This window comes from Dendrobates tinctorius, unplaced genomic scaffold (genome assembly GCF_039654945.1).
Source record: "Dendrobates tinctorius isolate UK_male_01 unplaced genomic scaffold, ASM3965494v1 ptg000256l, whole genome shotgun sequence".
Classification (NCBI taxonomy): domain Eukaryota; kingdom Metazoa; phylum Chordata; class Amphibia; order Anura; family Dendrobatidae; genus Dendrobates; species Dendrobates tinctorius.
The window spans coordinates 151,124-174,921 of record NW_027361923.1 but is presented as its reverse complement, the minus strand read 5'-3'; the positions used below and the strand labels follow the sequence as shown (position 1 = coordinate 174,921).

The window sequence follows — 23,798 nt, the reverse complement described above, 5'->3', positions numbered from 1 at the left end:
TGTGTAAAATTGGAAACCATCTACAAGACTTTATACCTGATGTATGGCATGAGCATAAGAAAAAGTACAACCCTTGGTTTTATAAAGACCACTCATTTTTCTTCACAGTTTCTTCCACTTCCCTTCCCTTTTCTCCATATAGGTAAAGTTTACTTGCACAACTTTTATTTTAATCAAGTCTTCTAAGGAGTGCCTGCATTTCTATGTAACGTAGTAATTATGGGAATCTTACAATGCACTGCTATACTTTCTATTAAAAATATTTAAACTATATGAACAATTAAAGAATTATGATGCCAGTCGCATGGCTACTTATATAGTGAACATTGCTGAAATCACTGATCTAGTTGTACAACACTAATTAATGACAATGTTCTAGGCCACTGTCTTCGTGCCCCTGTGGAGATAAATGTCTGCACTTCTCCTTCCTTACTCTTTTCAGACTCCGATTCATTCAGTAGATAACATATTAATACTTTTCTCTAAACTACTTCTCATTTATAAAATGTATCTTCCCTATAATTATGTTAAAGCACCACTCCGGTATTTTTGATTTCATCATGGGAATGGTATCACTAATGTAGGTTAACTGCCCATAGTAAAATACTTCCCGACAAGAGTCTTCTGCTTTTCTTGGCACTGCTATGTTCCTTCTGTTCCTGTTCAACTGGTTGTAATCTGCCCATTGCTTCATTGTTTGCTGGGTGAGTGGTAAGTCGCTTCTCAATGCAAGTCTATTAGAGCAGGGGTCCCCAACCGCCGGTCCGCGGCCCAGCACCGGGCCGTTGCAGTGCCATTGCCGGTCCGCGGACACAAGGGGAGCCGGGGGGCGGTGCAGCAGCTGATACTCACCCTGAATCCCACGGCGGCTTCATCCCGCAGCGGCTTCATCCAGCGCTGAGCAGTCACGTGCTACCGCTCATTTAAGGTCATGAATATGGACGCCACTCATCTCCCATAGGCGTGGCGTCCATATTCATGGACCTTAATGAGCGGTAGCACGTGACCACTCCGCACAGGAAGAAGCTGAAGCGCCGCGAGATGCAGGGACGTGCAGCGACGGGAAGGAAGTTCAGCGACGTGAGGGTAAGTATGATGGGGAGGATGGGGGAGCCAAGCGGAGCCATAAATATAAGGGAGAGAGAGTGGGAGCGGAGCCATATATACAAGGAAGGGAGAGTGGGAGCGGAGCCATGCCTACAGGATGGGACAGGGGAGCCATGCATACAACAGGGGGAGCCACACAGAGCTGGACGGGGGGGACCACACATACATTTTCTGATGATTAGAAAATAATCAGCATGTACAGTACTCCAGTACAATTGTTCTTAAGTGCTCAATGCTCCATTTCCTTGTAGGTTCCAATCATCATTAGCAGTGACGGTCATCAGTAGAAGTAGCCCAGTGCTCCCACTGAAACAGAAACAAACCAGGTGCTCCCACTCACTCATTCAAAACCTATGGTGAGTTGAGTCACATTAAAAATGTTATAATTAAATGATAAATATTCACTGCTAAACTACAACTGCGTCCATAGCCCCGCCCCCTTATGACCAAAGCCCCGCCCCTGTCACACCTCCATCCCCGCCCTGCCGGGCCATGGAAGAATGGTCTTGGTTCAAGCCGGTCCCTGGTGCAAAAAAGGTTGGGGACCACTGTATTAGAGCGAGAACAAGGCTCTTACAGACCTACATTGAGACCTGGGGAGTCAACTGACAGTCAGTGAGTTGGGATCAAAAGTTGGCGGAGAAGGACGAAGCCTGTCTTACCTGGTCAAATTAACTATTTTGTAAAAAAAAAAAAAAAAAAAAAAATACACACATACACTAAACCATTGGAAAGCAGGAGTCACATAAAGTATACTGCACCTGGTGATGCATCAGATTTTAAGACCACACAATAACTGAAAGCAAATACATACTTTAATACAATACATACAGTTCTTGCATGTTGGACTCAGATTGCGTTGACAAATTGTGTTATCCTCGATGAGTAAGCACAGAACGTTGGGAATATATTGTACAAAGTACATTTCTCAATCACTCATTTCTAGTATTCCAATCAATCATCGAATCACAAGCTTGGTATTTATAGTCATAATTAGTCATGTTAACTTTTTACCATGACAAAAGTATTAGATCAGAGGTCACACAGTTTTAAAACAGGATTTAGAAAAATCCCCACATTCCTAAGCTAATACTGTTTTTCAGAGCAATGTCTGAAAGCTTGTGACAAGCCTGTGTAAGATATAGAAATAGAGGATAATTTTGTTGATGGTAATAATATGTTTATTGAGTACAATTATGTAGTCATAACACATGCTTGTTTACAGATAATTATGGGCTCACAAGACAATGCATGTGGCAGAAATCAGACACAGCTTACAACCAAAGACCAACTCATTCTACAAGAATCAGATCTATAAAAGAACCAGCCTGTGCAGTCAAGTAATGTTCAGAAGAAGTAATAAATAAATAATAATATACATCATCCCACTCCTATGAAAGGAAGGTGCGAACTGTGCCTTTAATTATACCTCGGCAAATCGGGCATTTCCGGAGAGACGGCGCACAGTCCTTGCAAACTACTAAATGGCCACATGGGATAAACACAATTGAAACTTCTTGGTCCATACATATCTTACAGGTCCGTTCTTCCTGTAACCTTCTCAACTGCTCTTCCATTGGAAGATCTAGAATATAAGAAGTTAGAGGGGTTAGAACCAAAATAACTGTATGGAATATTATACCCAGTTTGCAACACATTACATATTGACGAAGCAGATTAGAAATGATTAAGGACCATAGACAAAAAAACAAGCCCATTTCCGCAGCTACTCCCAGTATACTATTGGTATGCAAGATCACAACTATAGTAGAATCAATGGTAAATGCAATGTCAATAATGGTTATCATATCAAGTAGAAATACATGAAGCTCTAAGATTTAAAGTAAAATACTAACAACCGTACAGAAAACTAAACCTACCTGAATAGCCTTCGGATGTTTGACATATCAATGACTGTTCAACTAAAATGAAAAAAAGAAAAAAAAAAAAAGAAGTTACAATTCGATATTATCTATAAACTTCAAATATAAGAAATGTTTTAACGTTACGAAAGAAAAACAAACAAACCCAAAGTACATTCTATACGAACACACTTTGGATTATGTGAAAAAAATCCACTTACTGAACAGCTCTCTGTGTAGACCCGGGTCGTGTTTATTAAGACTCTTTTTGAAGGCTTCAATTGCATTTCGACCTTTTATTAAAACTATTTCAATCAGCTCTTGAGCTTGTAAGGCAATCGGTGCTTTCTGCTTTATAGCATCATATTCAGCAGATGTAAGGACGTCTGAGGTGACCAGATCTTCTACAATTAGAAGGCAATTTGCCATTCGTTGGGACAAAGTAAGTCGACTTTTTCGGATTAATGTGATCTCATCTAAAAAGAAAAAAAAGTTTGTTCTGAAACATTGTAACAGATTACCAAATCATGTCCCACATACTTCATCGTGGAGATGCAATCTTAAAAAGGATCTTTTACCAAATTTTTCATGTTGAACTGGACACCATGTAATAGTGGCTGCAGCATGGAATAAAACTTTTTTAAACATTTTACCTTTCCGTTGCTGAGATATTAGCAATTAAAATATTTGGCACTTAAGGAGTTAACGTTTGCTAAATTCAAATGGGTGTTATCATAGTTTTCACTGGAGTCGTGTCCTTCCGTCTATATGATGCTGACCAATCATAAGAAGGCAGCAAGATTCAAAGGAAAGAAGAACCCCGCCACCATAGCTCAGAGAATGTTTCTCAGTGAGTGAGATGTAATCACACATATCTGCTGTGTTCAACCTTCTTGCAATGACAGCCTGCTCTCCCTCTTACTGCAGAATGAGTTCAAGTAGCTATAAACACAATAGACATTTGTGTGATTACTCACACCTCCAGACAGTCAGTGGTGTGGGGGAGGGGCAGTTCTGCCGAGGTGACAGGAGTAGAGCCATTAGATGGGTTTGTAATGTAACACAGCTAAAATCAGTTGTGCTGTCCTTCCCCACACAGGACCATTATCCGAAGTGTGTTAGCCATCTGCGTTTTCTAATCATGCAGGAGGTAGGCATACTCTAATAAACCTGCTCTATGCCATTATAAGGGCGTATTCTTTTTCTGCTGCCTGGTAATGATTGGTCAGCATCACACAGGAAGTAGTACACGCCCCCAGGAAAAATTCTGATAACTCATTAGGCGCTAAATACATTGATTGTGAATATTTCAACAGAAAGGAGAAAAAAAAAAAGTTTAATAATGCTCTGCAGCATCTAGTACATCCTGTATCCAGTTCAATATGAAAAATTTGGTGAAAGGTCCTCTTTAAGGCTGAGTTCACACGTGGCGTTTTTTTCGCGTTTCCGCGGCGGTTTTAACCGCGCGATTTTGTCGCGAAAACGCGAAAAATAAGCATCCCATGCATTCCTATGGGATTCCGCAATGCTGTGCTAATGCTGCGGTTATTACCGCGGCGGAATCGCTTCGCGGTAAAAACCGCAGCATGCTCATTAATTTGCGGAATCGCGGCGATCCCGCACCCATAGGAATGCATTGTTCCGCTTACTTTCCGCATGTGGCTGTGCACACCATGCGGAAAGTAAGCAGAACATTTGCGGATGGTACCCACGGTCCGGAGGAGAGGAGACTGTCCTCCGGGCTTTGGGTACCATATCCCTGTAAAAAATAGAATTTAAAAATAAAAAATATTGTTATTCTCACCCTCCGACGTCCCGCGCAGCCTTCCTGCTTCTCTTCACGCTTTCGTTCCCAGTAGTCCTTTGCGAAAATGCCCGCGATGGCGTCCGTTCTCGCGGGATCGCGAAGTCTCGCCGTCATCGCGAATTACCGCGAGACGTCGCGATCCCGCGAGAACTGACGTCATCGCGGGCATTTTCGCAAAGGATTACTGGGAACGGATGCGCGGGACGTCGGAGGGTAAGAATAACACCATTTTTTATTTTTTTTTTACATTTTATCTTTTACTATTGATGCTGCATAGGCAGCCTCAGTAGTAAAAAGTTGGTCACACTTGTCAAACACTGTGTTTGATGAGTGTGACCAACCTGTCAATCAGTTCTCCCAGCGATGCTCCAGATCGCTTGGAGAACGCTAGCATTTTGCAAGCTAAATACGCTTGCAAAATGCTAGTTTTTCCGCAGGAAAATCGCGGGAATTTAAAATGCGGTTTTCCCGCGGACTGGAATTCCGGAATTCTCGCGGTAATTTCCGCGAGAGTTCCGGTACGTGTGCACTTAGCCTAACACTTCAGTCAAAAATGGGAAGTGAGGAGAAAATAAGTTATATGCTGCAATTACCCGACGAACTCTGCTCCATCTGCCGGTCTCGCTCTTCTATAGTCTGATCTTTTTGAGCACATAACAAGTCATTGACCAGTTCTTCAATTTCCTTGTAATTTTCTCCCGATGTCAATATTTTACTCATTACAGTTTCTTTCACTAGTCTTCGTAGAAATCCCATCTGCAGTACATTTTGGACTACAGGCGTATTCAGATAAACTTCATCATCCTGGTTGTTTTCATTGCCCAAGCGAATAACTATGTAAAAACAAAATTAAAACATTAGGAAAATAGGCCAGTGTAAGTTACAGCCAAAAATAGCATGACACTGGGTGACAAACATAAGAACTGTAAAATGACTGGTACAATAATGTAGCACATGAGGGAATATAAAACAATTCTTAAAGTGCTGGTGCAGCAAGCAGAAATAGATAATATTAATGATATAATCTCACATATTAGAGCCCAATAACATGTTAAATGAAGCCTGCAGCGACATTATGCACAATGAAATAGATGAAACCCAGACATTGCTGGTTTTCCCAGTTGATCTCCTCAGAAGGAAAAAAAATCCCTCCTAAAAAATAAATGATGTGAGTATAGAGAAGAACAAGTAAGGGAAATGTACCTCATGGCTAGAGAATTAAAGCAATAACATTTACCAGAATGATAGCCTAAATGTGAGAGAGTGGTTGGGAAATGTTGTTTCTACAGCATATGCATTCAGATGTATGAAACACATGGGCACTTGGCAATTAACCCCTTCATGCCCCACGACAAACTATCATACTATATCGTATCATACAGTGCAGGTGTATAGAGCCGAGACCGTTTTGCACAATGCAAATGCTGGCTGCAATTGTTCCAGTCTATAGGCCCCAGTTCAACTTGATTACACTGTGGCATGGCAGCCAGGGGCCTGCTATAGCTCCCCTTCCACTCTTACCATCTCATGTTAAAGTCAAAGTGCACCTCACTTTGAATTTTTTCCAGTTTGCCCAGTACATTATATGGTACAGTGGATCGTGTCAATCCAAACTAAAACTTGTCCAACTGTGTGAATGGCTAATGAAATCAATTATTAACCCTACATAAACTAGTTACAAGATGACATCTATATCCTGGAACAACACCCTGGAAGGAATCCTTGAAATGTGAAGAGGGTTACACCAAGACACTATATATGGAGTGGACCTAACATGGACCAATCACAAACTGACACCATAGTTGTTCAGAACATTGTGCGACGTCCTTTTCCAGTCTGTTACATAATTCTTTGTTCAACTAATAAAATTCAGTTGTGTGCCAACTTTTTGCTGAGAATGGAGCATATATCTGACTTGTGTCCGATATAATTCTATAATTCCTTTATGCATGCACTTGGCTATTTATCAGGTCAAGAACAGGCAATCGATTAGGTCTCACTTTAAGAGATCACCCCCTCACACAACAAAAACAAGGCCTCAAACAGCTATATGGATGAAAAAAAATAAGTGTGCAAAAATTAAAATTGACGGTGTCCTCGAGGATCGAAACAGCTTTGTTCACATAGCAAACTTGAAGGTCAGCATTCTAAAGCAAGTAAGGAGGCGGCAATAGACGTTAAACTACAATGAAAAGTATGCAACGTATTTGCTCTGGAGAAAGCTGTTCAGTGGGGCAGAACATAGATAAAAGTCAGCCAGTCTTTATTGTGAAAGGTTTGTGGCCTGAGCACAAGGAGACTTTTTGCAAAGCTAATGATTAGAGTAATTAGATCGCATATGACTCAATGTATTAGATTGGAGCTGTAGCTCTATGCTTTCATTTTCCAGATCATTAGGGTAGACCTTTAATATAATTGGTGGGGAGAAGGGTGTTGGAAAGGATGGAAATTGGCAAATTCTCACCATATCCACTACCTCTGCTTCTCTCAGGACAAAATGTTTTTGTTTATTTATCTGAACTCTAACTTAGAGAATACTTACTTGGTGGATACTGAGCTTCATTGTTTTGAGTGTCTGAAGAGGATAATAGCTGTAGAAGGGAAAAAGGGCAGGATAAACATGTTTTCATATAAAAAGAAGAGTTCTAAGAAAGCAGATCTTATTGGAAAAGCTATTCCTACCATTGTGTTGGTATAGTTATATTGTGAACCATTATTATACCATCAGTCATACTCGTGATTCAAAGTCTATCTGTAAGCACATTTATATCAGTCTACAATCTGGAATAAATTTGAAAGCGATATAAATGAATCTCGGTTTTGCAGAGATGGAAATATGCAATGATAAAGTAATTTGTTTTTACCTGATCTAGAAGATGTGGATATCTATCCTGAATTTCATTGACAAAGCTCTGACCTTTCACCTGCAGTAAGTATTCACATCTAGGAGGAGGTAGAGAAAAGTGAAATGAAAAAGTAACATTAATTGTGACAATAAAAGAATAATATGTACACACTGTATAAAACCAAGCTTTTAGTTTGCCTTAGGACACTAAAGTACTGCACTGGTTGAAACTCCATTATTGCTAGAATAGCTGGTTTAGTGATTTACAGAGGCATCTTTGAAGGGGTTGTCCTATTGTTTGGCACACTCCTATCCTTCATGGTATTCCAAAGTTTCTGGTGATCAGCAGTCGAAGGCTTTGCTGTAGTCGATGAAGCAAAAATAAATCTCCTTGTATTGTTTGGCTTTTTCCATTATCCAGGTAATGTTAGCAGTCACATCTCTTGTTCCTCTCCCTTTTCTGAATCCTGCCAGTCTCACTGGCTTTTCAATAAGAATAGTCTTTATATATGTGTCCATAATTCCTCAGGCTGTCTTTCATCCATGTACAGTGATGGAAATCAGTTGTGCAGACCATTCCCGAAAAAACTTCAGGTATGTTTGTCAAATCAAAAGTTGGAAAACTGCCTGTTGTCTAGTCTATTTGCGCAGCTTGACTCTAATCTTTGATGTCAAAAGTCCATGATCAGTTCCACAGTCGGTAATGATAGACAACCTCCATCTTTGCCGAACATGTACGTACTCAATCTGATTATGAAAGGCCCTAATTGGCGATGCCCATGTATATAGTCTCCATTTGTAATTTTGGAAAGTGTTCATGATGGACAGTTGATTTGTCAAAAACGTCAATGGATCTTCAACCAGTCCAAAGTTTGCCACGACAGGTCCATGTCGACCGTGGCCCACTTTAGCATTCAAGTCTCCTATGATAATGAGCAAGTCTTGTTTTGTTGTTGTTGAGAAGACTTCTATGACTGTCAAATGGATTGGCGCTCCTTGTCGTATTGAGATGACTATCGCTGACTGCATTGTACCCAAGGACAGCGTCGGTCAATCCTCAGTTGAGAATAAAAGCGTCAGTTTCATCTTTGGTTGTCATTGCCAGAATAGCAGAGGTTCATTTAATTGAAAATGTCCTGATTAAATTAGCGAGCCAAGATGGATTCAGAGTAAGTTGAGTCCTGTTCTGCCCATTTTGACCTTGGCAATGTCAAGTTTGCCTTGGTTCAGACGTTCCAAATCTGATCCTCTACAGCTTTTGATTTTCCCTTTTGACCATGCGCCAATACAACCATGTCATTTTGATACTGCTACATCATGAGCACTGATTATACTCGGGTCACTTCCCCAATAGCTTGTTTAATGCCTTTCAACCTAGGGTTGTACACTCAATCAAGTTTTCTTTGCATAATATGGAAGTAGATTGCCAGGCCTTTCTTCTGCGAAGCAATGTGGTACTCATTAAGGGGCCAAACTGAATCAGCTTCATCACGCAACATCCTGCTGCTGACGCTGGGCAATACACTTAGTCTGGCACCTCAGATGAAACCTGTCTGTTTGGTCGGGGGGTGTCCCTGCTGACAAAACACAATGCCAATGGTATAGTTTTCAACATCACTGATGCACTCTACCCCCACCGAGGCGACAAACTGGTACTGCCACTTTGTGGTTAGGAGGTGTGTACTAGCTTTTTATTTGGCATAAGACCTTTATATCAATGCAAGTTCTTTTTCTTTGAAGTTACATAGTACATGTCAGTGTTCAGATCTAAAGTAAAGTATTACCTGGGAAACCACTTTGCATGTTCAACCCACGGATCATCTCCAGACTCCCAGCATCTCAAACCACCATCACAACAAAAGCATTTCACATCATCATTACGCCCTACAAGAAATCAAGGGAAGAGATATTAAATATAAAGAAACAAAGGTATACTTAAGGCCCATTAAAATTAAGAACTGTACATTGCTTTAACAAAAAAAAAAAAAACACTTCGTAAATAGGCTTAAAGGGTTGTCCACTATTGGACAACACCTGCTTAAAGGGAACCTGTCACCCCCCCAGGCGTTTTTAAGTAAAAGATGCACTAATGCTGCATTCTGTCAAGGTGTCTCTTTTATTTATCGTCCCTTCCACTGCAGAAATAAGAGTTTAAAACTGGTCAGACATACCTGATTTTTGACCGGGGGGCAGGTCTTTCCCCCCTCTGACACAGATGCCTCGCATCCATTTTAAATTTGGCATTTTAATTCCTTGGGCTTGTGCTGTAATATCTTTTTTTGGACATGCGCAGTTAGCGCTGCCTGTGCCCTCACATCACATCATGGCCTTCCCATCGCGCCTGCGTGGACGTGCGGCCAGAGATCCCGCCCCACAGTCTCTTCTGATTTATTCACACTGCGGGGCTGGGAATCTTGGGCATGAGAGTCGCAGAGAACTACTGTGCATGCCCAAGATTCCCAGCCCCGCAGTGTGAATAAATCAGAAGCAACTGCGGGCCGGGATCTCTGGCCGCGAGTCCACGCAGGCGCGATAGGAAGGCCATGATGTGATGTGAGGGCACGGGCAGCGCTAACTGCGCATGTCCAAGAAAAGATATTACAGCACAAGCCCAAGGAATTGAAATGAACGTTGAGGAGGCGACGCCAAATTTAAAAGGAGGACATGACTGATGGATGTGAGGCGTCTGTGTCAGAGGGGGAAAGACCTGCCCCCCGATCAAAAATCAGGTATGTCTGACCAATTTTAAAAACGATTATTTCTGCGGTGGAAGGGACGATAAATAAAAGAGCCACCTTGACAGAATGCAGCATCAGTGCCGCACAAGGTGGCTCTTTTACTTAAAAATGCTTGGGGGGGGGAGACAGGTTCCCTTCAATCATTTTAAGGCCCTAAACAAAAATTTATAGTCACCTCTCACAGTGGCGCCAACTCAAAGTCAGTATGGTTACACCTAGCGGGTCTCGTCCCACTGTTGTCATGAGACCACTGCAGTCAGTCAGAAGCTGCTGATTGGCTGCAGCTCTTCAATATTCCTATATCCCATCAGAGAGGACATCCTTGCTGATGAAATGGTAAAGGCTGTAGTGGTCAGGTGACAATATCATGTGAACCGCTGGGAATAAACATGCTAACATTGCTGGGTCAGCACTATTGCGGATGGAGAGTACAGGTTGCTTTTTTTTATGGGGCTTGGAAATAATTGAGTGTTGTCCAGTAGTGGAAGACCCCTTTAATTATAAAAAGCTACTATAGAGAACAGTGTGTGTCCATGATAACATAAGACAACCCCTTCCATCTATTACTGCTTGCTAACCTACAGTCACTACTCAGGCAAGTAGGGAACAGATGCAGGAACAAGCTCATACAAGCAATGTATGGAGACACAAAGAACAGCATATGGGCTGTAGACACAAAAAAGTGGGATATTTTTAATTATGACAAACATGGTTGCACCAGAATATGGTTCACCACTTCACAATACGTACCGACATAATAAAAGCCAGCTTCTGCCAGTTTTTTCGGCGTCACTGGGATCCTGGGAGGCCAGTTTAGAAATGTTTTAAGTCTCGACGAGGTGGTCTGCATGCTGACGTTGGAAACGCTGCACCTTAATGAGGGTCTTGCACTGTTGCTCACAAATTGACAATTTGGAAAGTGTCTTCGGTGTTCAGACATGGCATTATCTTTAGGTTCCCAATTACTTAATTTTCCATCACATGTGAAACAAGCCACTTTATCTCCAGGACCAACATAGTAAAATCCAGCTTTAGCAAGTTCAGTAGGAGAAAGAAAACTTAAAGACCAGTTTGTAAAAGTGCCCAGCCTTGCTTCCTCTGTGTACATGCCATTATCACCCCTTTCATGAGATCGGTCTTCGACTGCTCTTGATGAAACGGATATACTAGGAGCACTTACAAAGGATCCGCTGAAGAATCCAGTCTCTTCTTCACAAGAGGCAGAATGTGTCTGACTACTTATAGGAGGGGAAAAGGCAGAATTTACAGAGGCTCCGAGATTCAAAGAAGATAAGTTCTGGATAAAACTGCAACTTGGATAGAGCATCTTATGCTTTTCAATTGCATTGTCACCTTTCTTCCAGTTATCAAGCATCAGGCCGCAGTTGAAGCATTTCACCTTGTCGTCGGTGCCGATGTAATAAAAACCTGCCTTGGCAAGGCTGCGTTCAGATACTGGTGTATTTATTGGAAATTTGGAGAAAGTAGAAATCCGGAACAGTTCACATGAAAGCTCCATGGTTATGGCATTCATGTTTGGCGCAGATTTCAGCAGATTTGCCAAAAATGGGCTACTGTTCAAATCCTGCATATTGCTTGAGGGGGGGAAAAAAAGAGGGGAAGTCCCTCTGGGAGGTAGCGCTGTACTTCAGTATATACGCGCAAAGAGGGAAAAAAAAACAAAAAAAAAAACAAACAAGTGTCAGATTAATTGCTATGAAAATGTAGAGGCTGTTTCAAAATAATCAACTTTTGGAATTAAAGAATAATGACGACGCTCTCGTTATATTTCAGGTTCGCCTACAACACGTCACTGGCAATGTGCTGGAGCGAGCTCACCTACAAACACAAAGTCCACCCTAGCATAACATAAGAAAACCTTGCCTACCACTGCAGATAGCAATGCTAACTCATATTATATAGTCATTACACACAGAGTGATCTATTTCACGTGTTTATTTCTGGTAATGTTGATGACTATGGCTTACAGCCAATGAAAACCCAAAAGTCATTATCTCAGTAAATTAGAATACTTTATAACACCAGCTTGAAAAAGGATTGTAAAATACTAAATGTTGGCCTACTGAAATGTATGCTCGGTAAATGCACTCAGTACTTGGTCGGGGCTCCTTCTGCATCAATGCGGTGTGGCATGTAGGCGACCAGCCTGTGGCACTGCTGAGGGGTTATGGAAGCCCAGATTGCTTTGATAGCAGCCTTCAGCTTGTCTGCATTGTTAGGTCTGGTCTCTCATCTTCCTCTTGACAATACCCATGTGGACAGGTGCCAAGTCCTGCTGCAGAATGAAATTTCCATCTCCAAAAAAGCTTAGAGGGAAGTATGAAATGCTCTAAAATTTCCTGGTAGACGGCTGCACTGACTTTGGTCTTGATAAAACACAGTGGACCTACAGCAGCAGATGACATGGCTCCCCAAACCATCACTGATTGTGGGAAACTTCACACTAGACCTGAAGCAACTTGGATTGTGTGCCTCTCCACTCTTCCACCAGACTCTTTCCTTCATCTGAAAGGAACACCTCAGCCCACTGAGCAACAGTCCATTTTGCTTTCTCCTGCTCACAGGTAAGACGCTTCTGGCGTTGTCTTTTGGCCTTGAGTGGCTTGACACCAGGCATGCGACACTTGTAGCCCATGTCCTGGATACGTCTGTGTGTGGTGGCTCTTGAAGCAATGACTCCAGCAGCAGTCCACGCCTTGTGAATCTCCCCTAAGTTTTTGAATGGCCTTTTCTTAATAATCCTTTCAAGGCTGCGGTTATCCCGGCTGCTTGTGCACCTTTTTCTACCACACTTTTCCCTTCCACTCGACTTTCCATTAATATGCTTGGATATAGCACTTTGTGAACAGCCAGCTTCTTTAGCAATGAACTTTTGTGACTTACCCTCTTTGTGGAGTGTGTCAATGACTGCCTTCTGGGCATCTGTCAAGTCAGCAGTCTTCCCCATGATTGTTTCAGTAGGCTGCACAGACTAAGGGACCTTTTTAAAGGCTTAGGAAACCTTTGCAGGTTTTTCTTGTTAATTATTCTATGACTTTTGGGTTTTCATTGGCTGTAAGCCAAAATCATCAACATAAACCAGAAATAAACACATGAAATAGATCACTCTGTGTGTAATGACTATATAATATATGATTTTCACTTTTTGTATTGAAGCACTGAAATAAATTGACTTTGTGATGATATTGTAATTTAGTGAGAAGCGCTTGTATGGTTAAAATCAAAAATGTACTGACGTTGAGCAAAAAAAAACTAAAAAAAAAACGCTTGTACCTCCCAGAGTTGGACTTCCCCTCTTTATTTTTAGGCCTTTAGCCTTGCATATCTGTTCTGAACACACCGTAAAAAAAATGATGAAGATGATGCATGGAAGATTTTCTACAAGTCTTTAAAACCTGCAAGAGAAAAATATTTAAAAAGTCTTTTAGATTATAGTTTTCCTTGCACCAACAACTCTCAATGAACTGGACAGATTGTTACCCCTTAAAACTACAGTTCGAGCGCTCTCATAAACCAAATCAGATCTCATGCTTTGCACTGAGGAAGGGGCAACACCCTGAAACACATGTCTGTAAATAGAGATTGGTTTGACTTTTAACCAAAGTCATGTGGTAAGCAAGGCTGTGGAGTCGGTGCTCATTTTGGTGGAGTCGGTATAAAATGGACCGACTCCTAAAATATATAATAAATTGGGTACAGTAGTTCAATGTATATTCAAATGAATATTTTTTCATAGGAATTTGGGAAAGTTATGAAATGCCCTATAAATGGCTGTTCTATTCCTGATCTAAGGCTACATTCAAACACACCATTTTTGCTGCGTTTTTTGTGGATACGTTTTTCAGCTGCAAAAGCAGATCAGATTTTTAAAAAACCGCATCACCTGAAAGGTTTTTGAGCTCATAGATAATGTTTTCAATATCAAAAGCAGATTAGAAATCTGCTCTATCTATATATCCATTTATCCATATCTGTCTATCCATATCTTATCTGTGCCAAAAAGAATGAAAGCTGGGTAGCAACACAGACTAACATTTCCTGCCAGGCAAAGGAGGAGGAAAGAGCATCTCAAACATCATTAACAAGATATTTTGTAAGTGACAAAGTTACAGTAACAATGACAGCAGATATGTTTAAAAGACAGCTCATACAGCTTGTTGTGAAGGACGGTGTACCATTAACATTATTTGCACGACCGGCTTTTACAGCTCTTAATGGAGAAATGGCCCGCAAACTTGGTGTTTCTCTGGAAAGAGAAAGTATTAGAAAATTAGTGATTGAAGAAGTCCTAAACCAAAAGGAAGATCTTTAAAAGACTCAAAGACGCTTCATGTTTCTTAAAATGGATGCCTGCACACGTCACAGAGTGAACTATTTTGCCATCAATGTTCGATATGTTTGTGACAACAAAAATTGTTACCAACACGCTGGCAGTAAAAGATACTAAAGCTCATCACAGCAGCCAGTTTCTCCAGGCCTTAGTGGAAAAAGTTCTGCAAGATTACAAAACTCAAAAAAGAACAGGTTCTTGCTATTGTAACGGACAATGCTTCAAACATAAGTACAATTACACTGATGAATGAGAGTAATGAACAACAGCTAGAGGAACATTTAGGATTCAGTATGTTTGAGATGGAAGGCCACAGTCCTATTCATGCAACTGAGGAACAAACAGATATTACAACAGAAGAACAGCAAAATTATACTGTAGAAATAGATGATCTTGTTGAAGCTGCTTCAAAACACTTTCCTATTCATCACATGTGCTGTGTTGTGCACACGCTGCAGCTGGCAATAAGAGATAGTCTGCAAGAGGGACATGCTGGAAATCTGATTGGAAAAGTGAGGAAATTGGTTATTGCCGCCAGAACCCCTAAAATTGATTCCATCTTGAAGAGACGTGCTGGGAAAGGGCAATTGTTGATCAAGCCACTCGGTGGGGCAGCACTTATTTAATGATTGAGCGATTGCTTGAACTAAAACTGTTTCTTATAGATATGGCGAACCCTCAGGTAACCCTAAATGAAGGTCAATGGACACAGGTGGCTGAATTGAAGGAATTGCTTAATCACCCATTTACCGTTACTAAAAAATTACAAGCTAAGGATTTAACTCCTGGCATTTTCATGAGGGAGTGGAAGAACTTGCTATTTTGCTGTTTAATCGCAGATGGCGTTTCTGCTTCAGCGAAACGGAGAGAGACACAGCTATTAGAAAATAAAAATTTTCTGGCAGCTGTTTATGTGGACCCAAGTCATCGTATACTGCTTAATAATCAACAGCTTACTAAAGGAAAAGAAGCTCTGACTGAGGTAGCAGTTAGGATGAGTGGCCTACAGGAGGAAGCAGACGCAAGAGGACTTGGGTCCTGACAGTGCTACTGCTGCCATATCTTCATCCTCATCAGATGAGGAGTTTGACTTTGACAAGTATTGGGATGACATGGAGCAGGCAAAGCGTTGCTGCAAGGAAAAAGATTTCACTCCGTCTCCTATAGCAAGCAGATTGACCATATTTCAGCAAAATGTTTCACTTGCTCTCAAAGAAATAGAAAAATTCAACCATTCATCAAAACTGACTGTGCACGAGGCAATTTCTTTATACCCGGAAATTGTTAGAGATGTTGCCCATGATGTTATTTAGTATGTTTTTGTTGAAAACTGTTTTTTGCCACTTATAGTTTATTACATATAAATCGATATTACATAGTGTATTACACTTTTACAATTTATTACAGTTTTTTGAGTTCTAAAGTTGTATTCCAATAAATATATATTATGTTCTATCTAAATATCTTGATTATTGTATCATAGAAATGATTAAATGTCTGATGTTCACATTGTACTACAATAAATTTTTCACTTAAATATAAGCAATATATGTGGGAGTCGGTGTAAGGGAAATTGAGGAGTCGGACTCCACAGCCCTGGTGGTAAGGCTCGTTAAAGAGTCGATATTGGCTTTTAGGCCACGTTCACACATTCAGTATTTAGTCAGTATTTTACATCAGTATTTGTAAGTCAAAATCAGGAGTGGGTGAAAAATGCAGAAGTGGTGCAGATGTTTCTAGTCCACTTTTCCTCTGATTGTTCCACTCCTGGTTTTGGCTTACAAATACTGACCGTGTCTTTAGGGTTACTACTTACACTAGGTGGCACGAGACTTATAATCCTCTTCCTTTGAGGAGGCAATATGCATTGCATGGCCTATAAGTCTCTTCACACTGGCATGTCACTCTCCACAAGGAGAGAAGTTACTCTTCAGAACAGACTTCTAATGTTATCTGTGAACAGATAAGGGCAGGAACCCCAATTCCAATGTTAGATCACCTACTAGGCTTCTTGCTGTAGTTCTGATAAAACACTAAATATCTGCTGCAACTCTGCTAGCCCTCTTAATTATATTTTACAGCTATCTAGTCCTAGATATTCATTAACTTTGGTTATTCCCTCACCCCAGCACTGAATGCTTGCTTTCTGCCTATGCACAGTGTAAGCAGAAAAAGTAATGGTTGGGTTAGACAAAACTCATGATTGAGAAGACAAGCAAATAAAACAGAACTATAGCCTCTGATATGACTTCAAAGGAGCCATCAGTGAAGCAGAAAGCGGTGACACTGGTCGAGGTATAGAGCTGGAGTGACAGAGGCTTGAGATTGCCAATAGTCCTTCTGCCTCATTTCCATATTAATTGAAAAGGTAATTTCTCAGTAGTAGAGGAACAGACTGGCCTTGTAAAGGGATTGCTGGACTTGTCTTTAAAAGAGGTACATGTGCATATAAATAGTTTGAAGGGTGAGATCCTGCTGACAGATTTCCTTTAAAAGAAAAACAGACATGGTCCAAAATTTGGGATTTGCTTCTTCACCTGAAAACTAGCGTGTAGGCATTGATAAATTCCCCCAATAGTTTGTTATGCTGGGGAAAAAAAAAAAAGTAGCTGGGCCACCTTAAAAATGTAATACTTTCTTCTTGATTATTTAGAAAATAAAATAAAGATCCAACATTAAAAAAATATATACAGGATGGTCCAAAAGTAGGTGGACAGAAAATAATAACATTTATTTTGATTTATATATAAAATTATATTTACTAACACAAGCATAACACTGACAATTACAATTTATTCTGAACAATAATACAATAGCCCTTACATTTTATCAGCGCAGGCGCTCTAACTGTTTTCCATCACAATTTGCACAGCTTTGAAGTCTGCCTCTTACGCTTCGAGAAACATTTTTGCACAAGTCTCTTTGGGTATTAATTCCTTGAAATGCATCTCTTATGTAATTTTTCAAATCACTGACACTTTTTGGTTTTCGACTATAAACTTTGTCCTTGTACTCCCCAAAAGAAAAAATCCATTGGGGTCAAGTCTGGTGAACGTGCCGGCCAATCAAGTGGGCCTCTTCCGCCAATCCATTTATTAGGAAATGTTTCATTACCCTACTACATATACTGTCCACCTACTTTTGGACCACCCTGTATATGACATTTTGCCAAAATCAGTTTTCGCTGATGCAGATCTAGCAGTTCTCTGAATGCTGAGCTCTGTATAACCCCGCCCACACCACTGATTGGACACTGTGTAATACATCATGCTGCTCCTAGACGGACAAGCACAAATTTGGTGAAAGTTTCCCTATAAAGCAGGGGTGTACAACTAATTTTCCTGAGGGGCCACGGGAGATCGTCAGTGTTGTGGAGGCCGAACCAATAGGCTGAACCAATAGGCTGAACCAAATTCTGTTTAATATTAAAATTAATTTCATCCATTATAACCAGGGCTGTGGAGTCGGTAAGCCAAACCTGCGACTCCGACTCCTCAATTTCCCTTACACCGACTCCGACTCCCACACATATTGCTTATATTTAAGTGAAAAATTTATTGTAGTACAATGTGAACCTCAGACATTTAATCATTTTTATGATCCAATAATCAAGATATTTAGATAGAACAGAATATATATTGGTGTACTACCCGGTTTTCATTCTTTTTGGTACAGATACGATATGGATAGACAGATATGGATAAATGGATAGATTAGATAGAACAGATTTCTAATCTGCTTTTGCTATTGAAAACATTATCTATGAGCTCAAAAACCTTTCAGGTGATGCAGTTTTTTAAAAAGATGATCAGCTTTTGCAGCTGAAAAACGTATCCTCAAACACTGGAAAAACGTTGTGTGTGAATGTAGCCTTAGATCAGGACTATAACAGCCATTTATAGGACATTTCATAACTTTCCCAAACGCCTATGAAAAAATATTCAGCACATCCTGCATTGAATTACTGTACCCAATTTATTATATATTTTAGGAGTCGGTCCATTTTATACCGACTCCAACTCCGACTCCACCAAAATGAGCACCGACTCCTACTCCACAGCCCTGATTATAACTTTATGCTTAAAACACACAACTCTGTCCTCCACCTCTCTAAGCATACTTCAACACCCTCATCACCTCACTATCCATCAATCCTAAGCGTCTCTTTGACACTTCATTCCCACCTCAACACAAGAGTGAAGGCCTCAACAACGGATATCAGCACTGACGATTCGGCCAATTATTTCAAAGAAAAAAATGACCATATCCGACAGGAAATTTTCTCCCAATCCCCTCATACCATGCACTGTCCTTTCTCCCCCTATGCATCTAGCTCACTCTCTGATTTTGAACCAGGCACAGAAGAAGTGATCAGGCTCCTTGCATCTTCTCGCCCAACCACTTGCACCAGTGACCCTATTCACCCACACCTCCTCCAGTCCAGTTCCCCAGCTGTCATCTCTTGCCTAAGAAACATTTTCAACCCCTCTCTCTCATCAGGTATCTTTCCCTCCTCATTTAAGCATGCCATCATACATCCATTAGTTAAAAAACCATCCCTCGACCAAAACTGTGCTGCTAACTATAGACCTGTCTCTAATCTTCCCTTCATCTCTAAACTCCTGGAATGCCTGGGCCACACCCATCTACTCTGCTATCTCTCAGATCACTCTTCTTGACCCTCTACAATCCGGTTTCCGCTCTTTATTAATGACCTTGTAGGGGGCATAGAGAGTAGAATTTCAATATTTGCAGATGACACTAAACTCTGCAGGGTAATCAATACAGAGGAGGACAATTTTATATTACAGGAGGATTTATGTAAACTAGAAGCTTGGGCTGATAAATGGCAAATGAGCTTTAATGGGGATAAATGTAAGGTCATGCACTTGGGTAGAACGAACAAGATGTATAATTATGTGCTTAATTGTAAAACACTGGGCAAAACTGTCACTGAAAAAGACCTGGGTGTATGGGTGGACGACAAACTCACATTTAGCGGCCAGTGTCAGGCAGCTGCTGCAAAGGCAAATAAAATAATGGGATGCATTTAAAGAGGCATAGATGCTCATGAGGAGAACATAATTTTACCTCAATATAAGTCACTAGTGCGACCACACTTAGAATACTGTGTACAGTTCTGGTCTCCGGTGTATAAGAAAGACATAGCTGAACTGGAGCGGGTGCAGAGAAGAGCGACCAAGGTTATTAGGGAACTAGGGGGTCTGCAATACCAAGACAGGTTATTACATTTGGGGTTATTTAGTTTGGAGAATCGAAGGCTTAGGGGTGATCTTATTACAATGTATAAATATATACGGGGACAATACCAAGAGCTTTCTAATGATCTTTTTACTCTTAGACCTGTGACGGGGACAAGGGGGCATCCTCTACGTCTGGAGGAAAGAAGGTTTAAGCATACTTACTCACAGACGCGGATTCTTTACTGTAAGAGCAGTGAGACTATGGAACTCTCTGCCATATGATGTTGTAATGAGTGATTCCCTACTAAAATTTAAGAAGGGACTGGATGCCTTTCTTGAAAAGTATAATATTACAGGGTATATACACTAGTTTCCTTAATATTGCGTTGATCCAGGGAGCTAGTCTGATTGCCGTATGTGGAGTCAGGAAGGAATTTTTTCCCCCAATGTGAAGCTTACTTGTTGCCACATGGGTTTTTTTTGCCTTCCTCTGGATCAACATGTTAGGGCAAGTTAGGATAGGATATGGGTTGAACTAGATGGAGTTAAAGTCTCCCTTCAACCTTAATAACTATGTTACTATGTTACTCGCCTGGCTCCCCAGTGCTCTGATCCTTTCTCCTGTGCACTGAATACCAGCAGCACCCCTATGAAATGACATCGCTGTGACTGCTGTCACACACGGATTGGTGGAAGATGGAGCTGGAGGCCTTGTCCTCCATTAATATATTCACTGTCTCCTGAACAGGGCTGAGGAGTCAGCAAGCCAAAACTCCCGACTCCTCAATTGCCCCTTTCCCCGACTCACTACTGACCATGTATATAAAGTGCAGCACAGAGTCATCTCAAGTAAATGCCCAGATCCTGAGATCAGGGACAGAACAGACATTTATAGGACATTTCACAACTTTCCCAAATTATTATAAAAACAATTTACAGTACATCCTGCACTGAACTACTGAACCCAATGTATTATTTTACAGTCGATCCATTTTATACCAACTCCACCAAATTGGATTCAGACACCACAGCCCTGCCCCTGAGGATGCAGACACAGGAGACAGTGACCAGCCGAGGGCAAGGTGCAGCCCATGGGCCACCTGTTTCAGCACTTCGGCTGTGTACTGGACTAGAGCAGATAGGGGGTCGGATGTGATTGACCGGGTCTGCTCTAAAGGGATTTAAAAAATTGTATCCAGCGTCAAAATATGCACAAAAGAAAACAAACACAGAAGAAAACACTACTCAATGTTTCCTTGCTCCACAGGTCTCAATTCCAAAAAATATTGGCAACAATCCCTCTTTGCACTGATGGTTTCTTTCAAAAGTAAAATGAGCAGAACTCATCAATTCAGTTTCTTCTTACACCAATGTTTTCTATCAGTCTGTGCGCTTCACACCAATGTGAGGCTGCAGCCAATCACTGACCTAAGCCGTGTGCTCCACACCAATGTGAGGCTGCAGCCAATCACTGACCTAAGCCGTGTGCTCCACACCAATGTGAGGCTGCAGCCAATCACTGACCTAAGCTGTGCGCTCCACACCAATGTGAGGCTGCAGCCAATCACTGACCTAAGCCGTGCGCTCCACACCAATGTGAGGCTGCAGCCAATCACTGACCTAAGCCGTGTGCTCCACACCAATGTGAGGCTGCAGCCAATCACTGACCTAAGCCGTGTGCTCCACACCAATGTGAGGCTGCAGCCAATCACTGACCTAAGCTGTGCGCTCCACACCAATGTGAGGCTGCAGCCAATCACTGACCTAAGCCGTGCGCTCCACACCAATGTGAGGCTGCAGCCAATCACTGACCTAAGCCGTGTGCTCCACACCAATGTGAGGCTGCAGCCAATCACTGACCTAAGCCGTGTGCTCCACACCAATGTGAGGCTGCAGCCAATCACTGACCTAAGCCGTGTGCTCCACACCAATGTGAGGCTGCAGCCAATCACTGACCTAAGCCGTGTGCTCCACACCAATGTGAGGCTGCAGCCAATCACTGACCTAAGCCGTGTGCTCCACACCAATGTGAGGCTGCAGCCAATCACTGACCTAAGCCGTGTGCTCCACACCAATGTGAGGCTGCAGCCAATCACTGACCTAAGCTGTGCGCTCCACACCAATGTGAGGCTGCAGCCAATCACTGACCTAAGCTGTGTGCTACACAGAACACCGATTGGCTGCACTGGTCACATGACTGTACTGAAGAAGCAGCGCAGTGTGCAGTGAATATATATGTACATCATGTAATAAGTGGCATGCAATAGTACACGGCGTGGGTGCCATAAGTGGCATGTAATAGTACACGGCGTGGGTGCCATAAGTGGCATGTAATAGTACACGGCGTGGGTGCCATAAGTGGCATGTAATAGTACACGGCGTGGGTGCCATAAGTGGCATGCAATAGTACACGGCGTGGGTGCCATAAGTGGCATGCAATAGTACACGGCGTGGGTGCCATAAGTGGCATGCAATAGTACACGGCGTGGGTGCCATAAGTGGCATGCAATAGTACACGGCGTGGGTGCCATAAGTGGCATGCAATAGTACACGGCGTGGGTGCCATAAGTGGCATGTAATAGCATACACTCTAGTGTAATATATACTGTATGTAATGGGTGGTATGTCATAGTATACAGTGTGCCCAGGATTAGTGCACATGCTGCGGCCTCTGCCAGCTCCTGGTGGCGGGGTCCATCTTGCACACCTGCTGTGAGGTAACTTACCCCTGATAATGGCGGGCTCTCCCCCTGACTCCGCATTCTCTGTTACATCTTTTAGCAAGAAGACGGCGACAAAGAGCAGCAGAGACAGAGGAGCCGCGGACTTATAGTCCTCCATGTCCTCCCACCTCCGGGGAGTTTCCCACAGGCCAATACCCGAGGCTGACATGCCGCTGTTGGTATTTCTCTCGCAGACCACGCGGTACCCAGCTCTCCAGGACCGTCCCTGCAATGCCCGGCCTTCTCCCTCACTTTCCACACGGCCCTTATCACCGCAGCCGCCGCCATTTCAGGAGTCTGTCTTCTGCCCGGTGGCTCCGCGTCGTCTCTCCTCCTCCTCTCCGGCCGCACGAGTAGCCTCTGCACCGATCCTTACCTCACCCTGTCTGTCTCCCCTCCCCGGGAATGGAGACGCAGGATTTAGTCTTTTTTTTCCTAGCGGACTTACCTCAGCCTGTGTGAAATGGCGGCCATCTCCCTCAGCCGCCTTTGTGCTATTGCTCCCCACGTCACACCGGGGAGGTGGCGTGGGGTGGAGGCTAGACAGTTTTCTTTCTATTTTGTAAAATAACAAATTTTGTGCTTTTTTTTTGTAATTTTTCTTTGAATGTAAGAAGTGATGAGCGCAGTGGGCGTCCACAAATAACGTGGTACTTATTCGTACCGTGGGAAGTACACGGGTGTGGAAAGTCCTGAGACAGTGGAATTCCCCGTCATTGAGTGATGATGTGTCAGCAGCATAGAGGAGCAGTGAGCTGGCAGGAAATAAAGCGTCCGTGTCATTGTAAGACCGCGTTCACACGCTCAGTATTTGGTCAGTGTTTTACCTCAGTGTAAGCTACATTCAGGCGTACGGCAGAGCCAGCGGCGGGCACAGAAAAGGGCCCCTGTGCGAGAACAGTATATAATGGGCCCTTTGCACCCTAATAGCTCCTAAAAATGCAAAATTGCAGGTGCTTTGGAGGTAGAAATGGGCCCCCTCACCTCTTGGGCCCCTGTGCATGCGCACAGGTTGCACCGATGATATGTCTGCCGCTGGACAGAGCTCTCGGTTTTATCCTTTTTTTTTTCTCCATTAAATTTTAAAAAAAAATAACAATTTTGCAATCTTTTCTAGAGCATTCATTATAAGGTATTAAAAAGAAAATGATGGAACGTGAC

The 23,798-nt window shown here is 42.2% G+C and overlaps 1 protein-coding gene across 2 annotated transcripts; it reads right to left on the bottom strand.

Moving 5' to 3' along the window:
- Positions 1 to 2,265: 2,265 nt before the first annotated feature.
- LOC141069054 (putative inhibitor of apoptosis) lies at positions 2,266 to 23,359 on the bottom strand. Of its 2 annotated transcripts, none has more exons than XM_073558351.1 (9): positions 23,086 to 23,359; positions 11,110 to 13,775; positions 9,406 to 9,505; positions 7,641 to 7,719; positions 7,319 to 7,367; positions 5,370 to 5,609; positions 3,191 to 3,445; positions 2,988 to 3,029; positions 2,266 to 2,692 (listed from the first exon to the last, which is right to left on the bottom strand). In XM_073558351.1, the coding sequence occupies exons 2-9, from the start codon at positions 11,948 to 11,950 to the stop codon at positions 2,499 to 2,501; spliced, it is 1,800 nt and encodes a 599-aa protein (XP_073414452.1). In that variant the 5' UTR covers positions 11,951 to 13,775; positions 23,086 to 23,359; the 3' UTR covers positions 2,266 to 2,498. The 2 variants fall into 2 exon arrangements, with proteins under 2 accessions (XP_073414452.1, XP_073414453.1); XM_073558352.1 differs by lacking the exon at positions 23,086 to 23,359 and adding an exon at positions 22,641 to 22,867.
- Positions 23,360 to 23,798: the final 439 nt, after the last annotated feature.